This window comes from Mauremys reevesii, linkage group 1, assembly GCF_016161935.1.
Source record: "Mauremys reevesii isolate NIE-2019 linkage group 1, ASM1616193v1, whole genome shotgun sequence".
In the NCBI taxonomy this organism is placed as follows: Eukaryota; Metazoa; Chordata; order Testudines; family Geoemydidae; genus Mauremys; species Mauremys reevesii.
In genome coordinates, this window is record NC_052623.1 from 166,711,991 (window position 1) to 166,734,405 (window position 22,415).

At 42.4% G+C, this 22,415-nt stretch overlaps 1 protein-coding gene across 3 annotated transcripts; it reads left to right on the forward strand.

Moving 5' to 3' along the window:
* Positions 1 to 431: 431 nt before the first annotated feature.
* Positions 432 to 22,415, forward strand: KCNE1 (potassium voltage-gated channel subfamily E regulatory subunit 1). Of its 3 annotated transcripts, XM_039494639.1 has the most exons (6): positions 432 to 518; positions 1,548 to 1,661; positions 5,421 to 5,568; positions 7,103 to 7,245; positions 16,938 to 17,009; positions 19,619 to 22,415. In XM_039494639.1, the coding sequence occupies exon 6, from the start codon at positions 19,657 to 19,659 to the stop codon at positions 20,035 to 20,037; it is 381 nt and encodes a 126-aa protein (XP_039350573.1). In that variant the 5' UTR covers positions 432 to 518; positions 1,548 to 1,661; positions 5,421 to 5,568; positions 7,103 to 7,245; positions 16,938 to 17,009; positions 19,619 to 19,656; the 3' UTR covers positions 20,038 to 22,415. The 3 variants fall into 3 exon arrangements, with proteins under 3 accessions (XP_039350573.1, XP_039350584.1, XP_039350564.1); XM_039494630.1 differs by lacking the exons at positions 432 to 518; positions 1,548 to 1,661; positions 5,421 to 5,568; positions 7,103 to 7,245 and adding an exon at positions 11,336 to 11,396; XM_039494650.1 differs by lacking the exons at positions 432 to 518; positions 1,548 to 1,661; positions 5,421 to 5,568; positions 7,103 to 7,245; positions 16,938 to 17,009 and adding an exon at positions 11,332 to 11,396.

Sequence of the window (22,415 nt, forward strand, 5' to 3'; positions counted from 1 at the left end):
TGATTCTTCTGTATTCATGCCATTATTTATCTTCAGTTTCTTCAGGGCTTACTCCACCTACAGAATTAATGGTCTGAACTGGCAAATTAATTTCACTAAGGCCACCTCATCCCCCCTGCCCTGGCCACACTTCTTATCTAGCCAGAACCACCCATTCTTTAGGCTCCACAATCCCCTATAGCCCTGCCCCCTGGGAGGTTATAGCCACATGCCACAGCCTCCTCCCCGATGGCCTTTCTGTTTTGGGAACTTTCTGCCACAGTTTTATTCGTAATCCCCGTGATCCATTTTTTGTGTTAATGTGGTGGGAAGAATAACAAACAATTTAATTTCCTCAAGTCAGTGACACTGAGAACCTGCTGATTCCATTATGAATGCAATAAATTATTTTTGCCCTTTTGTTGTGTAGTGGGTGATATCTGATCGTTGCTTGTTCACTATGGAAACTGGAGTTCATTGCCCTTCCCACGGTGGGGTAGCATACTTGAGTTACAGATGGGATGTTAGATATAATCAAGGTGAGGTCTTTGTTTCACTATCATTACTTCTCCAGGGTTGAATGAGCCATGACGTTGTATAACGATAGACCAAATACTCTAATTCTATATCTGTTATTTTGTGCAGCTTGCATCTGATGGCTCTACTGACTTTATTTAAATCAATGAACTGAAGTTGTTGTTTTTTTTAATATTTTCATAATGAGCTCAAGTTTTTTGTTTTTTGCAAAGCTGTTTTTTCCATTTGTGTTAACTAATGTCACTGGAAGCCCAGTTTTAAAATATGGAGCTCTACCCCATAAACCTAAAATGGCTGTCAGTGTGTCAACTTTGATTTCAAAAGTCTTGTCTTTTAAGCTCAGCTGGTTTATGATAGATCCACAGGGAGTGGCTTTAAATCCTTCCAAGTAAATATATGAGGTATTGTTTTAGCCATGCTGAATTTAAGATAATCCTATATATATTTTTCTCCAAGTTTTCAAAGTTAGACATTTAAATCTCTACTTAGGCATCTGGAGGAAAAAAATTAAAAAGTGCTTAAAGGATTTAGGCCCTTGTCCTGTTGCATAAACTCCTAGATCACATAAACACTTTTGAAAATGTTACCCTTAATAGTTGCCCAAATTTCAGAATTGAAGAGCACCCACAACCCCTCCGGAAGTGGGAGATCAGCACTTCTGAAACTCAAATCACATGTTAAAGTATCCATGTAGGTATTTAGATACATTACTTCAAGCACCAAATTGAAAAATGTGGCTGTACTCTCAATATAACAGGTGTGAGCAAACTATTTTGTTTTTCGGTATTAGTAGGGGAGGAGCCATGTTAAAATCTATTTGTCAGTCTAGTTTCTCCCATTGCTGTAGTATCGGAGTGACTGATATATATGAAAGCATTTAACTTTCAAGAACCCCTTTGACATATGGAAGTGTAATCTCCATTTTACAGATGGGAACTGAGGCAGAGTGATTCAGTGATGTGAATACAATAACTCAGGAAGTCTGTGTAAGAGCTAAGAACTGAACCCACTTCTTCTCACTCCCTGTTTAGAACCTAACCTCAAGACAACCCAGAAGGAGATCATGCTGAATGGTTTCTCAGGAGGAATTACACACCTAAAAGCTTCTGGATAGGTGTAATGGGAACAAATTAGTCTACGCACATGTGAGTATTGTGCACATTTCAACAGAATGAATGTTGTTGAGGTGGTAGGATGCATGTGCCATCATGTGTCAGCTAGCACAAAGTATGAGATAATTGTAGGCTTGAGGCATCTTCTGTGTGAGTGTAGGAAGTTGGATGGGATCTCTGTGGTGTATTATTAAGAGTATAGCTCTGCTCATCTCCTTAGAATAACAATGAGGGTGTATGTGAGGTGATGTGAGACGCAATCTTTTTTCCCCTAAATACACCTCTACCCCAATATAACGCTGTCCTCGGGAGCTAAAAAATCTTACTGTGTTATAGGTGAAACCGTGTTATATTGAACTTGATTTGATCCTCCGGAGCGTGCAGCCCCGCCCCTCCGGAGCGCTGCTTTACAGCGTTATATCTGAATTCGTGTTATATCGAGTGGCGTTATAACAAAGTAGAGGTGTATATGATGCAAGGTCTTTCTGAGTGCCTGGGAGCTACAGCAAGGGATTGGAACTCCTCAGGCATAGTATAGCGAGACAGGAGGGTATTAGTTTCCTGATACAAGATGAAAAAGCCTAAACCATCTTGTTTACTTTTGCAAAATCTTCCTTAGGCTGATATCACGTTATATCCGAATTCGTGTTATATCGGGTGGCGTTATAACGGGGTAGAGGTGTATTTTTTATTGTTTTTTCTAATGCTCAGAAAGGCAAGGAGTTGATTGAACAAACAAATGCAAAGCACAGTGCAGCCTAACCTGCAGCACTGAGACATTTCTGCCTTGAGGACTCTACTATATATTAGATTTATTAACATAAGCAAATATATATTCATGTTTCACTGGAAATGAACACCGTCATGCCAAAACAGAATGGGACAGGTTTCACATTGCACTCCATGCCATTTAAGGCGTTTCAGTGGCATATAGCAGCTGTCTAGTTGTGTGAATTGGCATTTGAGGAATACCCTGAGTGACATGGAGTGGCCTACACACTCCCAAGGATATAGTATAGGTGTTGGAGGTGAGTCAGGAGAAGAAGGGGGCTATTTTTAGCAGTGGAATGTCCCTTTAGGGGCCTTTGCAGCATACTTTGGAGCAGCCTTGAAGCTGCTATTACTTAAGCTGAGGCCTGGGCTTAGAATATGGGGAGGTGAGGTGGTATAAAACTGCATATGACTGCCCCATTCTGTTTTTGCACGGAGTGGAGTTTGGGACAAGTAGAGAAACTGACCTAATGTTTGAAAAGTGAAATTCTACTGTGTCTCACCGCCCACCCTTCAGGCAGTGAAACAAATGTATGTTCTTAGTGTGTTTCCGTAGTCCTTTAATTCCTTAGTCTACTCTTTGAATTCTCCCATTCCCAGGGACAGGGGCACTGCTGCAGAGCAAAGGGAGTTCCTCCTGGGATGAGAGGGAAGAAACAATATTTGCTCTAGGATGAAATTCTACATCCAAAATAGCATACTCAGGGGTGAGGACTCCCTCCTGCACACCACCTCAGGCAAAAATCCCATTGGCTTTATTCGGATTTTACCTTGGTCAAGAGACAGGGTTGGCTCTGTTACCATTATCAATTTAACCAAAAGTCCTTTACATGTTTTGGTATGTGTTGTGTGTTTTAAAAAGGGATCTCTTTAAGGAGCTAGTCTGTACTCCTTGGGTGGGGGGGGAGGCGAGAAGCATCATTTAAAATTCAAATTTTTTACAAGTAATTAGCCCCATTCGGTCCTTGCACCTCTACTGAGCTGATCAGTTGCAGTAGCAGCTGCCAATTACAACAGTAGTTATTGTGGTATGGCCACCTGTCTGCTCAGAATGGAGCAAAGACTATTCAACTTGATTGGTATGTTCTTGTCCCAGTTGCAGAAAGTACAGATTCCCAGGTCAGAATCAGGCAATCTACTGCTGCGAAAAGACTCAGCTCCTGTGTAGGAATGTGTCTGAGAACTTTATGGTGGTCTCAGAGTTCTACCTCAGTGTGATTTTTTTATTTCAGTTATATTTATTCTTATCCTTTATTAGCTGTATTTTCAGCACTGAGGGGAATGAATCAAGGATCCCGGATTCCAGGGCTACACTCCACAAGCAGAGTAAAAAGACAGCCCAGGTCCCCAAAGAGCTCGTATTGTGGAGCTGCTTGAAACTGTATTTCAAGGTTCAGTACGGAGTTCTCCTGTGCATGCTCTGCAATACCCGATAACTGCAGTTTGCTTTCAAGAGATCTGGTTGAATGAATTTTAATTTCTAGTTAGTGGCACAGTCTTCCCACCAGTTAAAAGATGAGTTGTCAGCGGTATAAACTGTAACACCCTTACCTCTAAACCAAATTCTCCCTGTACCGTCAGTCATTAAATGAATGATCACTCATTTGGATGACACATCTGGCTCTTCATAAAAATTGAATGCTCTGTCATTTCTTTATTGGCATCTAAAACACACTCTTATCTACAGGAGAGGGAATTATAGTTACCGACATTATGTACAGTGGAAGCTACTATAAACAGGTTGTACAATTTGTTCAGGTTTAAGCACATTTTTAATTAAACAATCCATTCTAAGCTGTAGATTCAATCTCAGCTGGTGTAAATTGGCATGGTTTTCAACATAGTTACACCAATTTACACCAGCTGAGGATCTGGCCTGTGATAGTTAACTTGTTTCTGTAGTCAAGCAAGCTGTCCCTCCCCCCTTGCCTCCCCCTGCCCCCTATTGCCCCCCCCCCCCCCGCCAGCCCGTAGTGTGGTAGAGGAGGATGTGGCTCGAGGACCTGGGATTATGGGGAAGGAATTTGATTGATTGGTGTCCTTGTTGTTATTAATCTGATGGGCATACATTAATGTTGGAATATTGGCAGGTCAGTAAGTGTATTAATATCTCAGCTGTGATTATCATGATTCTGAGTTATTCTATTTTTGGCTCTATAATTTGAGACAAATTAAAGGATCTTGATTTTCAGAGGGCTGATGTTAAGGTCCTTCAAAATATCAGTCCTCTTTAAACTGTCATAGGCTGGTCACTTAAAATCACCAGACACCTCAGTATGTTTGCACTGAAGTTGAAGCTTATGACGCTGAGACTTTGCCAAGAAGAGGTTGTTGGAAACCTTAGTGAGAGCAGTTTCAACCGAGTGAAATGGGCAGAAGCCAGATTGGAGAGGAGCCAGGATGAAGTTGGAGAGAAGCTTGAGGCAATGTTGGTAAAAGAGGTGTTACAATAAATTTTAGGATTAAAGGGAAGAATAGAAATGAACAAGCAATTCAAATGACTAGCTAGGGATGGGCCCAAACCAATATTTGATCTCTCTCTAGTGGGGAGAATCAAAGACTGAGAATGTGAAATTTTCTAATCCAAATTGTCCTAAATTTCAATGTGATCAGATCTGGTATGCATATTCATGAGAGAGAGAGAGTATGTTCTGGTCCATCTCTGATATGAGTGTATGTTCAATGTGAGTGAGTTGATGTTTCTGTGGGGATCTTAGCTTTTAAATGTCGGAGATATATGTTTAAGTTATTAGCATTAATGTTTCCTTAACATTAGGTTTTTGCATTTGATTTCCTTTTACTTTTAAATACATGAAAAGAAAATGAAGTAACTTGGTTCAGTTTTCTTGTGTTAGTGCCTCAAGCAGAATACCAATGAGCCTGTTACAGTGTGTGTGTCTGATCAAATCCCACATCCTAAGAAACTTAATTCACACCAGTGGTGTGGTTATTACAAGCCCTTTATTGGTGTGAACTACACTATGTTCCTTAATGTGCAATGTAATCCTTTTAAATTCTAAGAATTCCTTGAACCACCAAGATGGGAATGCCTACATGTGTCCTCCAACCTGCCTGGTGTTTGGATTCCCTCCAAGACCTCCAATCTACCAAGCCTACCCCAGATAGATTGGAGTAGTGATTTGTGGATTGTCACCGGCATGGGATCAAGGTAAGATCTAATATCTTGGGGTATCATGGGATTTGACAGCTGTTGGAGTTACTGGATTTATATTTGGGGAGAAGGTGATAATCTAGATCAGTTTGGCAACTAGGAGGGGGATTCAAGCCATAGTCACTGCGGTTGGCATTTAATATGAACGGGGAATTGGATGACCACACCTTGCAAAAGTACTCTTGATGTACGAAGGCAGGACTGAGAAGGAGAGGAGAGAAGGATATCTGGACTGTGTCCAGCCAAGGAGGTTCAGGATCAAACAGGCCAGTCCATTTTCTCTCAGTGTGAGCTGGGGGACTAGCTTGGCACAGGTCGGTCCAGGAGCAAGGGAGTACAAAGGTGCCTTAAAACTACTTTTCTGCCCCCACCCCCACCTCCACCCCCACCCCTTCCAGAGCCAAACAGAGCAATCCTGGTTCTTGGCCACTGGGCCCGGCACTACATATACATTATAAATAGAGGCAAGAGGTGTATCACTTCCAGCTGATTTTCCTAGGATTTTATAGTGATGATAATGGTTTAATATAGTATGATGCATGGGAGTTATGCCAAAGATAGCAATCTCATGAACTACATGATTCACTATTCCATTGCTAACAAAAGCCACTGGAGCAAGTCCTTCACTAACCTTTCTGATAGACACTGAAAATGCCCTGAACAATAAGTTGTTATTCCATACACCGGCTCAGTGCTGCTTGTAGGAGGGTGACAGCAAAGGCCAGTTTGACCTTGTTTGCAAGAAACCAGAAAGCAATTTGAAAGAGCTGCAAAGCCTTATTTTTTGTGCAATGTTACTGACCAATCGCCTAAAACAGGCAGCATCTGACTGATCTGATGGATCCCATTGCTCAGCGTGTCACTACTGTATAGAGTGTATTAAAGAAAATGAAAACACTGCTTGTTTACAGACCCAGTAGGGTATAGAAACCTTGGGCTAGATCCACAAAGGGAGTTAAGCGCCTAACTGCCACATCAGGTGCCTAAATCCAAAATTTAGACCCTCCCACTCAGTTGCTGCCTAACCCTGTAGGTGCCGTAAGTCCCTAGGTGCCTAAATTTCTGCTGATAAAGTCCTCTGAGAACCTGCTAGGGAGTATGTACACAGCCATCTCAGCCTTAGTGCTCGGGCACCTAGCTGATGGGTAATAATTGGAGATATACCAATCTCCTAGAGCTGGAAGGGACCTTGAAAAGTCATCAAGTCCAGCCCCCTGCCTTCACTAGCAGGACCACTTTTTGCCCCAGATCCCTAAGTGGCCCCCTCAAGGACTGAACTCACAACCCTGGGTTTAGCAGGCCAATGCTCAAACCACTGAGCTATCCCTCCCCCCGATGCCTAAATCACAATGGAATTCTTCAGACTAGAGATGCCCCTGGCCTAACTCGCCTGGGGGGCTTGGTCTGGTAGGCATTCTCAGAAGCTCCCTATCAGATCAAGCCCCGCACAGGACGAAGGGGGAGGAGAAGGTGTGGGTGGTGCTGCTGCACAGTACCCCTGCGCCAACAACTTTTAATTATTTATACACAGGGAAACCACTTCAATAGGTGAGACTGTGAGAGGCCTACTCCGGAACAGTACATAGCCTAGAGCACGGGCCTCAGAACCAAGTTCAAATCCCTTCCCTGCATCAGAAAGAGCAGGAAATTGAACCAGGGTCTCCTACATCCTAGGTGAGTACCTTAACCACTGAGTTAAAGGTTATAAGGGATGCGGTGGGAGGGCTCCTCCTCTTCATAGTTTAGCGACAAAGAGCTTAGGTGCAAAATTCCAGGAGAGGGTTCACAGCTGTGACTCCCGAGTGGAGAGAGGCACCTCCGGCCCAGACTAAGGCCGCTCTCTCTCTTTGAAGGGCTTAGGCCCCATCCTTCTCTTCAGTGTTTGCCATTGGCTAGCTTAGCCAACTCTCCACTCAGCATGTTGGAAACAGCACTTCTTTAAACTGCACTAGGGAACGTTTAATACACACCAGCAGGACCAATTCATGTGCAACATGCTTTAGAAATCACAGCCCTGTTGTAGTGCTCATGGGCCCACCTGTAGACAAGCCTAAAGGTGTCTCTGATCTCAGTAATGTTATTGCAAATATCAGAACACATTGGTCTTTCTACTGGAGAGGGCATGAGAAAAACAAGCCCTGACCATTTAGTAATGCCAACAGAGATACTGAGAAATATCTTCCTTTTAGCACCCTTTTAGTACATTTAGGGCACACTTTGTGCTGTCTTTAATTGTTGTGTGGCATTTACCTAGTAATGTGACAGGCACTTGATAAAAACCTATGCCAGAAAGGCAGTCTGCCAGACAGTACAAGTGACAGGATTTAACCGGATGAAATGGATTAACCGTAAAAATGCATCTTTCTATCACCAAAGATTGGCATGTGGTTTGTGAGTCCTGTCTCCAAAATGTCATGTAGGAAAATGAGTTCCTCCACATCGATTGACACCTCAGAGCTGATTAGTCATTTTTAAAGAATGTGTTTAGTCAGGTTAGGCAGCTGAAGACAGATCTCTAGCCATGAGATGCAAACAGTGATCACGAACTGTTTTTGTTCTTTTCTCTTTGTATCACAAATAGTTCATCCAACAAGAAAGATACATAAATAGAATCCTGTACTGCGCTCAGATATTCGAGCTGTTCTATTTCTGCGTAACTCTGCTACATTGGTTCCCAACTTTTCTTCTGGTGGCATTCACCTTATGACAGATGACTGCCCCCCACCATTTCAACCCCCGCATGCCATGCCTTAGCACAGTGCCTGTCCCTTTGCTCTCTCCTGTCACTATCTGCCTGGGTACACTCTTCTTTAATCCTTCTCATCTTTGTTCTTGAGTCTTTTGTGTTCTCTTTTGATCTCTTTTCTTGCAACTCTCCCTTTGGCATACAGTAGTTCTCAACCTTTCCAGACTATGATACCCCTTTCAGGAGCTGGAAGCCTGATCCCCATCTCTCAGAGCATGTACTTTAGCTTCTTGGAGCCCCTAGTGGCATGGGACCCCAGGCAATTGCTCCGCTTGCCATGCCCTAATGCCGGCCCTGCATTTGTGACCCCCCCAAAACCTGCCCGCAACCCCCTGGAGGTCACAACGCCAGGTTGAGAAACACTGATCTATATGAGTTGATGTACCCACCCACCCCCCACCCCGGAAGACCTCTGTGTACCCCCAAGGGTACATGTACCCCAGATGAGAACCATCACTCTAGCCAACTAATAATATAGAGTCAGATGCAGCTGATTACTAATCCAGGCTGTCACCTTCTGCACATGTTTACATGGCACTTTGATTTTGTTTATGTCTGTGCACTGTTGTCAGTGAAGATTTACTGATGTGGTTACCAAATACCATACTTCTTCCTTAAGGAGCTATAGTGTTCACCTTAACTTCTGCTTTCTTTGTTGAGTTCTTCTGTATTCATTTAAATCTACTGGAGATGATTCTGACTTTGAGGGGATGGAACTAGAGCTGGGTGAATAACTGACTTTTTGGTTTGCTAGCAGTTCCTAAACAATTTTAAAAAAATTGTTTTGAGTCAAATGAAATGTTTATTTCCATTTCAAACTTTTAAAAGGGTTTATTATTATTATTATTATTTATTAAAATAAAATTTAAGGAAAATTCAAAACAAGAGTAGTTTCTAATTGAAAAACCAAAACATTTTGAAAATGTTGAAACAAAACATTTTGGTTTTTTCAGAATTTTTTTTTTGGTTGTTTTTTTTTGACTGAAACAATTCAGTGAACTTGACATAAATATGCAAAATGTTTTGGTTGACTTGAATCTTCATTTTTCACCCAAAAAAGGTTTGGTCAAAACATTTCACACAGCTCTAGCTGTAACTAGCTCACCTTCACCTAGAAGAGAACTCCACACATGACGGACATGATTCAGTACCACATACTTCTGTAGCATTGTTAGTAGCCTTGCTTTGACTAGAGGCAGTGTTGTCTAGTAGTTACAGTAGGGAAGTGTGTGACCGATTCTCTTGTATGCCGAGCTCTACCATTGACTCACTCTTTGCACTTGGCCAAGTCACTTGCCCACCTCAGCCTCCATTCATATGTCTGTATAATGGAGGTTATAGTACATCCCATCCCTCAGGGATGCTGCAAGGTTTAACTAACTACTGTTTGTAAAGTGCTTTACGGACCCTGAATGGGGAGCATTATATGAATGCTAAGTGGTGTATTAAAGCAATTATTGTCCTTTTCATTTTAACAACCTGCTTCATCTTCAGGATACACAAGTCCGACAGGAGGTATATTTTAGTGTCTACGGCCACCCCATGGGGAAAAAATGTGCTCCACTCTTCTGGAGAGGATGTGTGAGAAGTATTTCAAGATGCTTATGTGTTAGTCTTCGTTTTTTCATTTTAAGTACTGGTCACGTTCCAGACTCTTCTGTAGTCCAATAGTCCTACAAGGACCACTCAATTTTGAAGGACTATGTACAATGAATAACACAACTACGTAAAGGACGTAGGCGCTGGTAATTTTGTTATTAATGCAATATTTTCTGTTTTGGAACCTATGCTACCTTTAGTCAGAATTTAGTCAGCCGGCACACGCTGGGAGACTTACCAGACGTATCTGTTACAGGCATTTAGGGAGTATGAAGGGCACGTTATGCTACATTTAATCATATTTTAAAAGTGAATTTAGGGCTCACGTAAGCTTTCCAGTTGAGCTCATCCCTTCATTTCACATAGGCCCTGAAGCCTTTCAGGCAGTAATGCCTGCCAGCCAAATGTTCCCTCTGCTTAGCCAGTGGAAATGGACACGCCTTAGTCCTGGATAGCAAACTTTTTTCAGGTACTGAACAGAAGCAAATAGGGTGTTCCACATCACAGTCTGCATGTGTCTGTTTGATTTAAGGAGCAGTTGCTGGAAGTGGCTTCCTCTCCCTTTAACACTAAGAAAGATAATGCCAACTAGGGGTCTCACAGGACCGAGATGTCTGTAAAGGTCATAGCATTTATATCAGCCATTTTGCAGATCATTTTTGTTTCCCAAAATGTTTCATTCAGTATATCAATGCAGAGCTAAACAACAACCTGTGAGAGACTTTATAATGCAACTGAAGAATGAGCCATATTCAGAGAGTGTCAGAATGATTGTTCTGAGCTTCTGTCCTCTCTCCCTACTTCAGACTCCAAAGAGGTGTGGGGCACAGGGAACAGAGGGAGCTGTGAGGGCTGCAGGATGAAGTATGTTGAAAGAAATTTTGATAGATGCATGAGGTGTGTGCAGGACCTGTGGAGTCAGTCATGTGGTGTGCCTTGGGGGAAGGGGAGTGATGCCAGGAGAGCAGGAGTGTGGGTGACTGAGGGGACGTGCTGAAGATAGGATGAAAGGAAGGTGGCTGGGTCATTGTGTGGCTGCCCTGGGGTGATTACTGAGGAGCAGGGGAACACTGGGTGCAGGCAATGGAGCCAAGAACTGAGTCTCCTTCAGGCCAGGTGCAGGGTGCTGTACCAGGTGCAAGTCACACTCCCCTTTCTTATTTTGTGAGAGGAGGCAACTCACTTTCTGAGGATCTGCTGTCCTCTGGGATGCTGTGTCTCTGGGCCACCTGACCTCTGTGCCCAGCTGGCCCCCAGCTCGTGCACAGAGCTGCTCCCAGCCTCCCTGTTCCCTGTGCTCACAGTCTGAGGTTGGCTCCCGGTGCCCATATCGCAGGTTCCCGCCCACATACACACATAATCTGAGGCTGGTTCCCAACACCCAGACTTCAGGTTGCCTCCCACTCATTCTCACAGTGAGAGGATCTGGCTTACAGCACCCAGATCACAGCCTCCCGCCCTCTTCCAGCTGCACAGCCTGGTGAGTTTGCATGTTTTACTGTTTGCCTCTCAGCCTTTGTACAGATCAAGGGGACAGCAAGTAGCTGGGCAGCTGTGCCTGCTCAGGACTTTTTTTTTTGCAGGGCCCCCATAGGAACTAGGAGTGAATTTTCCCCTGCTCTGACCCCAGTGAAGCCAGAGACAAATTTGGCCCTAGATGTCTCCAGAGCTCACTTGCTTCTGCTTCTCTTTTTCTCAGCAGTAGCTGGAATCCTGAGTCTTGACTGTATTTTGCTAAGACGGGCTGGTACTGCAAAATAAAGTTCAATGCAAAGGGGCTGGAGTGAGAGTGGGGGAAATAATAATGCTCATAGGAGCCACAGTTCACATAAGCCTCCCTCAAAGGAATTTGTGGCGATGAATAAAAAGGGAGAAGGTCTTTAACTTGATGGCCTGGAACCTTACAGTCCATGTGTTATGCATCAGCCTATCGTAGCTAGATCTGGAGGGACAAAGACTGTGCGCATGATTTTAGGCTGTCATATTGTATGAGTGAAGTGGGGGTTGAATTTCTATCTTGTAATCATATAAACATAACATTTTGTAAAGGAACAAGCCAACCAGCCTAGCCCCGCTGTAGCTGTGTGGCTGTCTAAAGTGGAGTTATGAATGATGGTTGAGGATTGGGTGAACAGTGAGACACATGTCAGAGGGGTAGCCGTGTTAGTCTGGATCTGTAAAAGCAGCAAAGAGTCCTGTGGCACCTTATAGACTAACTGACGTATTGGAGCATGAGCTTTCGTGGGTGAATACCCACTTCGTCGGATGCATGTAAGACACAGGAAGAGGAATGATGACAATATAATCTGGTCACACTTGGAAGTTTATTAAATTACAATTGTTGAAGAAAACAGTCTGAGTGGGTGTACAGGAGTGGAAGCATAAACCTACCTAAAGCTACGTCTACACTATACACTCTTCTGGCGGTGTGTAGTTTACAGGTAGCTACGTAGTTTATGAAAAGCACACCATAGTGCGCAGGGCTGGCTTTAGCAAGTGTGGGGCCCAATTCCTGGGGGAGCGGGGCTTGTACTCACCGGGCGGCACTCCCAGTCTTCGGCAGCACTTTGGATTGCCAGCCGGGAGAGCAGGGCCGCAGGGCTGCCACGCTCCGGCTGAAGCTCCAGCCGGGGTCCCAGGGCTGCCACGCTCTGGCTGAAGCTCCAGCCGGGGTCCCAGGGCTGCCGTGCTCCAGCTGAAGCTCCAGCCAGGGTCCCGGGGCCATGGGGCTGCCGTGCTCTGGCCAAAGCTCCAGCCGGGGTCCCAGGGCCATGGGGCTGCCACACTCTGGCCGAAGCTCCAGCCAGGGTCCTGGGGCTGCCGCGCTCCAGCTGAGAGAGTGGGGCCACGGGGCTTGCCGTGCTCTGACCGGCACTCTGGTCAGGGGAGCGGGGCTGCCAAAGACCCCAGCAGAGCTGACCGCCACTGGGGTGAGTAAAAAAAATTAAAAAGGCGCCTAAGGCGTGGGGCCCGATTCCGGGGAATCGGGCGAACCAGCCTAAAGCCAGCCCTGATAGTGCGCAGCTACACAAGTCAGTGACAGGCTCTGGCAGAAGGAGGCAGTTGGGAAAAGGTATCAGCTGCTCCCCACTGTGAGAGCCTTTCACTGAAGCTAGGAAAGGATCTGGCAGGGGGAGGCAGGCAGCAAGGCAAGGCGCAGCCATTTCCCTGCTGCCTATCCCCCTGCCAGAGTCTTTCCCTCCTGCTGGAGTCTTTCCCTGCAGGACCCAGCAGTGGGGGGCTGGCAGCCTTTCCCTGTGGTTCCCCTCCCCCACAGTCAAAGCCTTTCCCTGCACCTGTACCCCAGCTACACACCCACACCCTTCAGGATGTCTTTACTCTACTGGCTTAATCCGTGTTTTACCATCTACACTGCTATTTATACCTCTGCTGGGGGCTAAATGTTTGTGTACACTGCACACTGCTGAAAGAACTCCACTGTGTAGATGCGCCCTGTCTATCTTAGGTGTTTCTCTTGTGCCCATCACCATGATATCTAAACACATACCTAACTATGCCCAACATTTATTCAGTGCAGTAGTAAATTTTACCTGTTTCTGTTCTGTCTCTGGATGCCAGATTGTTGCATACATTTCTAAAAGCCATATGAAAAAATGAGGGCTCAGTTGTGGAACATTCCAGTCTCCAGAAAGCTGCTCACCCTAGCAATCTCTCTGAGTGAACAGCCAGGGAAGAGAACCACTTTCACTCTGACGTAATTGGTTACAATTATGTATAACGGGTAAGGACAGAACTGTTGCAAGACATTTTATGGGAGTGGTTGTGGGCAAAGAGCAGTGGTAACATTTATGTGTTGGATTGACACACAGGCTTTCAGCCCCTAATCACTCCAATCTGAAAAGATTACTACAGTGCTGTATTTTCAGAAGACAAATACTTCCGTAGAGATTTCAAAGATAAGCTGCTATGGCTGATGGTCATACGGCAGGAAAGATATTAGGGTCAGATCCCCAGCTGGTGTAAATCATCCTAGCTCCATTGACTTGAAGGGAGTCAGACCAATTTACACCCAGTGGAGGATCTGGCATTTAACAGTTATCTGTCTCTACATTGCACACACTATGAAAATCTGTCACTTTCTAACCTCAGCACGCATGAAAATCCTAAAAAAATGTTGAGCCTGATCCTACCCACTTTATGGCCAATGTCAATATTCCCCTGGTGCAAGATCAGGTCCTTTTATGAACATTATAATAAGATCTCTTTTACTGAATGACAACTGTAAAAGTGAGCTGGGGCCAAACAGAATTTTTCAACATTTGTTCCTTGGAATGTATGCTTTCTGATGAGGCATGAACCTGTCAAAATAACCAACCTAGATGAAATATTTAGAATACATACTGCAAAGGAATACTGATATGTTGAAATTAACCCTTCAAGTTGTGTTGTATACATTGTACTTGTAAGTATCTCACATAGATGTATCTATGCTTTTAGGGATGAATTAGTGTTTGACTGTCTTTCATTTCTTAGTGCAGCCACTCCATAGTTACAAATGCTTGTATTTGGTAATGAACTGACTGATAGAAATAAGAGAAGATTTATTATGGTACTGTAGTACTTGAACTTTCACTTGAAACACCTGGAACCAGGTGTGTTCATGGGCAGTCTTCAAACCCGTTCCCAGCAGTCTCATGTCATGCAGGTGGAAAACCTGAAACACACAGAGACAATTCACCTGTATCGCCATCAAGTTGAAAAGTGTGCTCAGTTTCCTGTGTTTGTGGGTAATGGCTTTATATCTAGTTCATCTAACACCCACATTCTGCTATTGCACTGCTACAGGAGATTGTTCCTGATCACTCCACTGAAAAGCAATCTATTTTTAAACAAAAGGATCCTGGTGGTTTGAAAGCTTTATTTACCAACTTTCTGGATTGCTACATGAACTGTTTAAGCACTAATTTGAAAGGCATCTGCTGGCAGAGAACCCCCTCTGATATCTTCCTTCACATACATCTGTCAGGTGCTACCTCAGGCTAATTTCTCTTTGGCAATAGGCCCCCACAGGATGAAGATACAAATCAAAAACAAAGTGGCCATTGGATGCTTATTTAGCAATTTTAGTTTTCTGAAGAATTTTCTCTGCCACTAATGCACCTGTCCCATCCTCTCCCATTCTTGCTTTACAGGTGACAGGGCTCTTTGTCTAGGCCAGAGAGAATTAATTGGGTGATAATTGGGTAGCACATGCACATAAAGTGATTGTTGGGGGGTAATATGGAGGACTGAGCAGTGTGACTATAGTTCAGTGTACATTTGAATAAGGGAAAGGGGACACTGACTGTCTAAGGCCTTGTCTACAAGGGTATTTTGTACCAGTGCAAGTCACAGTTTGCACCAGTGCAGCTACACTGGTGTAAAAAATCCTAGTGTAGAAAAGCCCTCAATTTAAATCATCCCAAACAATATCCACAGACAAATAGAGAAAGGAAACATTGGGCCAAACCCTCAGCTGATGTAAGTCAGATGGAGCTACGCTGATTTATAGCAGCTGAGGCTCTCGCTCCTTCTGTTGTAAATAGTGCTACATTTACAAATAAACATTTTAAAACACATTGAAACTAATGGAACGCTGCCTGCAAACTCTCCTGCTTTTCCCACTGACAGAAGTGCTGTATGAGCTTCCTGCAGGCCTGCTCTATAACACAGCTAGCCTGTGCTTGGGTGCTAATTTAGTTGTGTCTACAGCAAACTGAAGTGAAGCTGGAATGTTTGAAAGACACTGGAGATGTACTCGATTGCACAAATGAGGAAATCAAGTCAACAAAGTGGCAGCTAGGGATATTTTTGTACCTACATCAAGCAGCAACTGAGGGAATGAAATTTAGCTCTTGACTCAAAGAGAGTTCAGAGGGAATCCCTCATCTCCTTACACAGTAAGGCCAGGATTTGGAGGAAAAGTGGACAAGACTCCCATATTGGGAATAAACAGAGCATGAAAGAATAGAAGTTCAATTTCATCCTTTGTGCAACTCCATTGTACTCAGAGTTATTGCCACATGCAAGGGTTGATCCTTGTGTGAGGACCACCAAGGAAGTAAAACTGTAGGCCTAATTCACCCCTGCAATACTCCAGTTTTACACTGATGCAACTTGACTGGTTTCAGTGGAGTCACACGAGTACTAAACAGGAGTAATGCAGTGGTGAACAAGGCCTTGTATTCTCATGTTTCAATGTAATATCACCTTCTGACCCTTCTTAAGGGTCTTTCTATCTAGGGTGACCAGATGTCCTGATTTTATAGGGACAGTCCTGATATTTGGGGCTCTCTCTTATATAGGCTCCTATTACTCCCCACCCCAGTCCCAATTTTTCACACTGTCTGGTCACCCTATTTCTATCCAAAATCCCGCTGGCACTTTAAAACCAATAATAAATGACTTAAAGCATTTCCTAAAGTCCTCATTTGTCTCTTGCCCACCCAGAATGGAAGTAGTCCCCAGAATTTCTTTTTGACAGTTATACTTGCACAGCTATCTTTGAATAGTCTATCATGCCCATCCATTGTAGATCAGTGGAGAAGGAGTAAGTGTACACAATGTCCAAATGTAATGTGCAGTAATTCACACACTCCTCCATTTGCAGTTTTTTAAAATTCACACATGTTCTGCAAAGTCATCACTTTATTTACTATGAAAGTTCAGTTATCTTGGAAGCATTGTCATGTGTAGGAATAGAGTTAGCTGAGGGTTACAACCCATTTAAGTTAATCAGTCCTTAAAGGTTGCTCATGTCTGTTAGTCTATAAGGTGCCACAGGATTCTTTGTTGCTCATGTTTGTTAATATTTTACGTTAGCAAATAGTTAAATAGCTCTCCAGAATGAACGGTCAGCTAGGAGAGTCAAAGAAATTATTTCTTGTTCTGTTTTGGTTGGGTGGCACTTTCCATTTTACAGTATTCAGAATGTTGACACACTTCCCACCCAGTTTGTAGAAATAATTCTCTCTGAGAAAGGCTTCAATTTCCTTTTTTCTTTTCTTTTTTGCTTTTAAAGGATCTGTCAACAGCTGTGAAATGTGAATGTATTTAAGCCTGCTGAGCTCAGGTTACCAAGACGTAGTTTTCTGTAAGTAAATTTGACCTGTCAGAATCCTTTGTCTAAAGCAATAATTTGGATTCGGGTATTATTTCCATCTTGTGGGCAGATAATATGGACCCTCGTCAAAAAAATGTTAACTCAGCTTCTATGTGTTGTAAAAGCTAATCAGAGGGTTCCTATGCTGTAGAACAGGGGGTCTCAAACTGGGGTTTGGGTGGTTGTGAGCTGTCAGTCTCCAACCCAAACCCCGCTTTGCCTCCAGCATTTATAATGGTGTTATAAATTAAAAACCTTTTTTATATATTTAAGAGGGGGGGTCATACTCAGAGGCTTCCTATGTGAAAGGAGTCACCAGTACAAAAGTTTGAGAACCACTGCTGTAGAAGGATACTGTTGCTATGTGAAATTTGATGGCAAGCGTTTTGTTTCAGTTCACATCTCGACTGAGCCATACTTTCAAGTTTCAGCATTGACCTGAACCACCAAGCACCCCAAACGGCCAATTTTTGTCTGATTTCAGTTTGAAATCATCAAATCTCATGTGGTTTGATTGAAACCATTAATCTTTCCTGGAAAATGTGAGGCGCAGGAGTCCCTGCTTTCTCCAAAATGTTTACAAACTTAAGCTGGGTGTCAAGTTTGCAATGAACCCAAACCCAGGGGAAATGTTGCATAGTTTGGGGTTTCATAGCAAAAGGTTCACACAATTCCAATGCTGAAACCAACATACTGTTCTTGTATTAGTGTTTCGTTTTGTTTACTTTCATAGCATTATATTTCAGGTAAATAAATGCAGTTTTATAAAGGACAAAATCATAGGATCAATTTCTTTTTTTCATTTCCAGTGCATCATAGCATCTCTTTGCAGATGTCATAGAGAGAGCGCTGGGTAAATAATAGATTTTTCTGTTTGCTGGCAATTAAAAAAATGTTTTTGGTCAATTGGAAAAGAAATGTTTTGAAATTTTTGTTGAATCAAAAAGTTGAAAAAATCATTGAGTCAAACAACCTGTTTCAAATGTTTCATTTCAATTTTGACCATTTTTTGTTTTGGATTGTCTCCTTTTTAAGTTAAAGGAAAATGCGGTGACAGAGTAGAAGTCATTTCACATTAAAAAAAATCAGAACTTTTGTTGCTTTTTTTTTATTAAAAAAATTAAAAAAATTGGATTCTCTTTTCAGGCAAAAGAATTTGACAAAATTGACATGAATTTGCAAAGGTTTTGGTGTCACAGAATCTGCAGTTTTCATCAACCCCCTGCCTCCCCTTCACGCAAAAAGTATGCCCAGCATTAGTCATACACTATCTAGAAACAGAAAATGTAACCTGGCCTCACAAGATGGCACATATTGGAGTGCCTTTACTCCTAAACTGAGGGTTTGGAGTGAAAATCACTCCTGTGTAGAGGGCCAGCACAAGATCTGTGCGCCACTCAAGTCCTACTTAAGCCCTCAAAATAATGCTCAAGTAGTATGTAAGACCTGCATAAATCTCGTACTGGCCTTCTGCCCAGGAGCAAATTTTACCCTTGATGTAAATGAATAAAATACAGTACATGGCTAAAAAAATCCCATTTAAATCAGAAGAGCCTGTGTAAATGGACCACTCTGTTTTCATATAATTAAAACTGTATAAAGAACTGACAGCTCCTATAATAATACAAGATTACCATCAGTGAAGTCACCTTGAACTACAATACCTGCTATTCAAAAAGTCTAAGGGCATAATACAATAAGGAATGTTTGTTTTAATTTATTACAAAAGCTAAATTATGCCTTATACTAAGATTAAAGTGACATGTCAGTTATATTGTCTGGTTAGGGAGACTTGGGTATTGCAATCCTGATTCAGTGAATAAGAACAATGTAAGGATTTACTGGACAGGATGTCTGGTATTGAGACTCTAAAGGGGGAAATGATCATTAAGCTTCTTGTGTAAAACTCTCAATCAAAATAGTATTGATTACCAAAAATCTTTGATTCCTTGTGCCAAAGTGATTTGACTGCACTCTATATGGCAGTATTCCTGATTTGCAAGGATGTCACCAGAGGTCAGTTTAACCATCCAGCAAAACTCAGAACTGCATGATGGCTGTCTTTGAGAAGGACTCTCTGAATCAGTTACAGGAGGGTGGTTGTTTTTTGTTTTACTGGAGGTAAGGTGGCAAAGGGAAGCATTTTTCATCACCTGCCCCTAGGAGCTCCTGCACTGGAGGCTGCTGCCTCTTTCTTCTGTCACCTGCTGTTTTCACAGCTGCCTCCTGGCTTTTCCACTCCCTATTCTCCCCCAACCTCTGTTTTACTGCAGCACAGTGGGGAAACAGAGAGAGCAGTAGTAATTTATTTAGGAAGTTTGTACTTCCATAGTAAACATTACTATAAATTGACACATTAAGGGACAGGTCCTCAGCTGATGGAAATTGAAATTAAATACATCTTCACTGAATTTAATAGAGTTATGCCAATTTACCCCAGCCGATGATATGGTCTGAAATATTTTGTTTCCAAGTTCAGCATTCTCCCATGAAATAGTTTTCTTCTCTAAGAAAGGAAGGCAGACAGGATATTTATCAGTTGTATAGAATTATTGCCACATTGCGTTTTAAAAGTGTACCTGGCTTTTATGCTTTTCTAGAAATCACCACGTCAGAAAGGAAAGAGTGACGGAAGAAGATGGGAACGCTGTCTAATAATACAGCACTGAATTCACTCCTCTCCAAATTACTACAAGAATATGTAGACCAGACAAATAACTCTGCATCTTCTCAGGCTGAAAAACCCAGTGACAATCTGGAAATCATCTATGTGCTCTTGTTGTTTGGTTTCTTTGGCTTTTTCACATTTGGAACAATGTTTAGCAACATCCGCTCCAAAAAGCTTGAGCACTCAAACGACCCATACAATATGTACATTGAAAGAGATATTTGGCATAAGCTGGATGAGGCAAATTTTCATGCAAGAATTGTGGAAAGTTATAAATCGTGCTGTGTGTTTGAGAACCAGCTCGCTGTGGAGCAACCTATCAATCAGATTCCTCAGGTGAAGACTTCATAGAGAAATGGGAGAAGAGATGGTCTGTTAACTTTACAGGCATAGAGCCAGATCTTCACCTGGTACATATGGAAGTAGCTCGTGGCCCATCGGTGCAAAATAATTTTGCATGTTCAACAAACAATCTCTTTCTGCATAGCATCTACCATGATGTGGTAGCACTGCATTTCATATACTCCTTGTTCCATGAAATTGGACAATCATGCTGCAAAGCTTTCAACCTTGAATATGGTTGCAGTAATCTCTAAGATCAAGAACAGTAGGAGCCAGATCCTCAGCTGGTGTAAATCAGCATAGCTGCATTGTTCTCAACAATGAGGCTAGTTTAAAAAGTGGTTTATACTTTGAGACTGTATCCCATATTCTTACAATGATCAAAATTTAGAACCTGCTAGTAGCATTTGTAGTAACCTGCATGAATAAAACAATAATTCATCTAGCACAAGCTAGAAATGTTAACAATCAAGTAGCATCTAGGCAATTACACCCTTTCAAAATATGAAAGGCTGATCAATAGAGCTGGTTGAAATTTGTCATTCAAAAATGTTTGAAGGAAAAGCAATCAGGTTACTAAATGAAACATTTTGTGGAAGATTTGTTTCTTTCCAAGTTTTCCATGGTTTTGATGAAAATCTGAGAAAAAAATTGGTTTCCAGTTTTGCATGTTAAAAAAAAATCAGAAAATTATTCTGTGAAAAATGTAAATACAATTTTCCAACTGACTCTACAGATCAACCCAGCTCTGTACTTTCTCCCTCCTCATGAAGAAAGATTATGCACTAGGGATGAAATTCACCCAACTGCACAAGGTGAGCACAAAGTCTGTGCATCACTTATATTCCGCTTACATGCTATTTTGATGGGATTTAAGTGGTGCATAGATCTTGTGCTGCCAGTGCACCTGGTGAATTTCATGCTATGTGATGAGTTTGTTTAGCAAACCTCTGATATTTAAGCCCCAATTCAGCAATGCACTTAGAAATGTGCTTAACTTCAAGCTTGTGAGTAATTCCATAGAGTGCTCCAAAATAGCAGTTTCACATTCAGTAAAATTCCTTTATTACACAGTGGCCAAAGCGCAGCCCAGCTCACATCAAGAAGATTTTTCTACCTATCCAGTGCCATTTGTTTGGTACTGAGTCAAGCTGAAATGTGTCAGCTGAACTCAGCAACTTTGGGAAGGGGAAAACCTAAAACAAACAGCAGGAAGCATTACTTGTCTCCGCGAAAACAGGGGAACGTGCCTTCCCCAGGCAACGCATGCTCAAAAATAGGGATCTCAGCACCTCACCTCTGTGCCTGGTCTCAAAGGAGCATGGTCTGAGCAAAAATGCTGTTTCAGCTGCACATCACATATACAGTTTCTAGTTCCAAATTTCTTATAATTAAAGGGAGGTGGGAAGACAGTCCCCCACTGGGTCAGGGTAACTCGTGTAAAGAGCCACTTCAGCGGCAGAGACAAATAGGCAGGGAGCTGGAAAGATAAGTGCAGCACCACAGGATGTGCCAGGCCACATACTTGGAAGACATATTGCTGTAATTCACTGACTGTTCTCTTTCTACGCTTAGGTACTCCTTAAAGCCCGACATTGTCATTAGAAATCATCCTACTATTAAAAATATTGCTTGTGCTATTAGTGTTTGTGCTTGTTGTGCTACCAACAATAGCTGAAAATAATTGGTGGAGATTGTCACAGCAGTTTAGGGGATTTAGACAAGTACCTTCCATTAATCTGAGTGGAAGGTATGTGTTTTATGTGCCCCAGACTGCTCTAAGAATCTCAGTCATTGTCATTATCCGATTCACTTTTTCTAGAACAAAGCAACGTATCGAAACACCCTCCGACTTTGGGGAGAAGAGCCTTCCTGGCTTGGAACTTTTCTTCTTAGTGCTATTTATGCTGTTTATTTATTTTTTGAATTTCCCTCAGCTTGAACAAACGAAAACAGACTAAGCAGTTTTGCTTAGTCTAGTTCTGCACTCTAGTTCTAGTTTTGCACTCTAGTTCTCCTGCAGTAGGCCTGTACTGTACAGTTTAGAGTGAAGTGTTGCTGGGAAATGTTTAAACCTGAACAAAAACCAACTAAAACATTTTAACAAATTCTATTAGTTAGCTTTTGTTGAAAGTTTTTTTAAACAAATAACTTCCCGCACCTAAGTTTTGACCCTAAACTACATGACAGAGTCCTTGTTAAAAAGAATGTACATTACTTGCAATATTATTAGTGGTGAAGGTGACTGACATTTTTAGTTATAATAACTTCTATGTTGTTTTAAAACCTATAATTTTCTTTTTTTATAAAAAGGGAGAATACAATTTTATAGTAATTATTTCCTCTATAGAGGAGCTATTAACTGGCTTTCCAATGGTGGTGTAAAA

Coding starts and splice junctions, on each gene's coding strand:
- KCNE1 (XM_039494639.1), top strand. CDS start 19,657: ATGGGAACGCTGTCTAATAATACAGCACTGAATTCACTCCTCTCCAAA.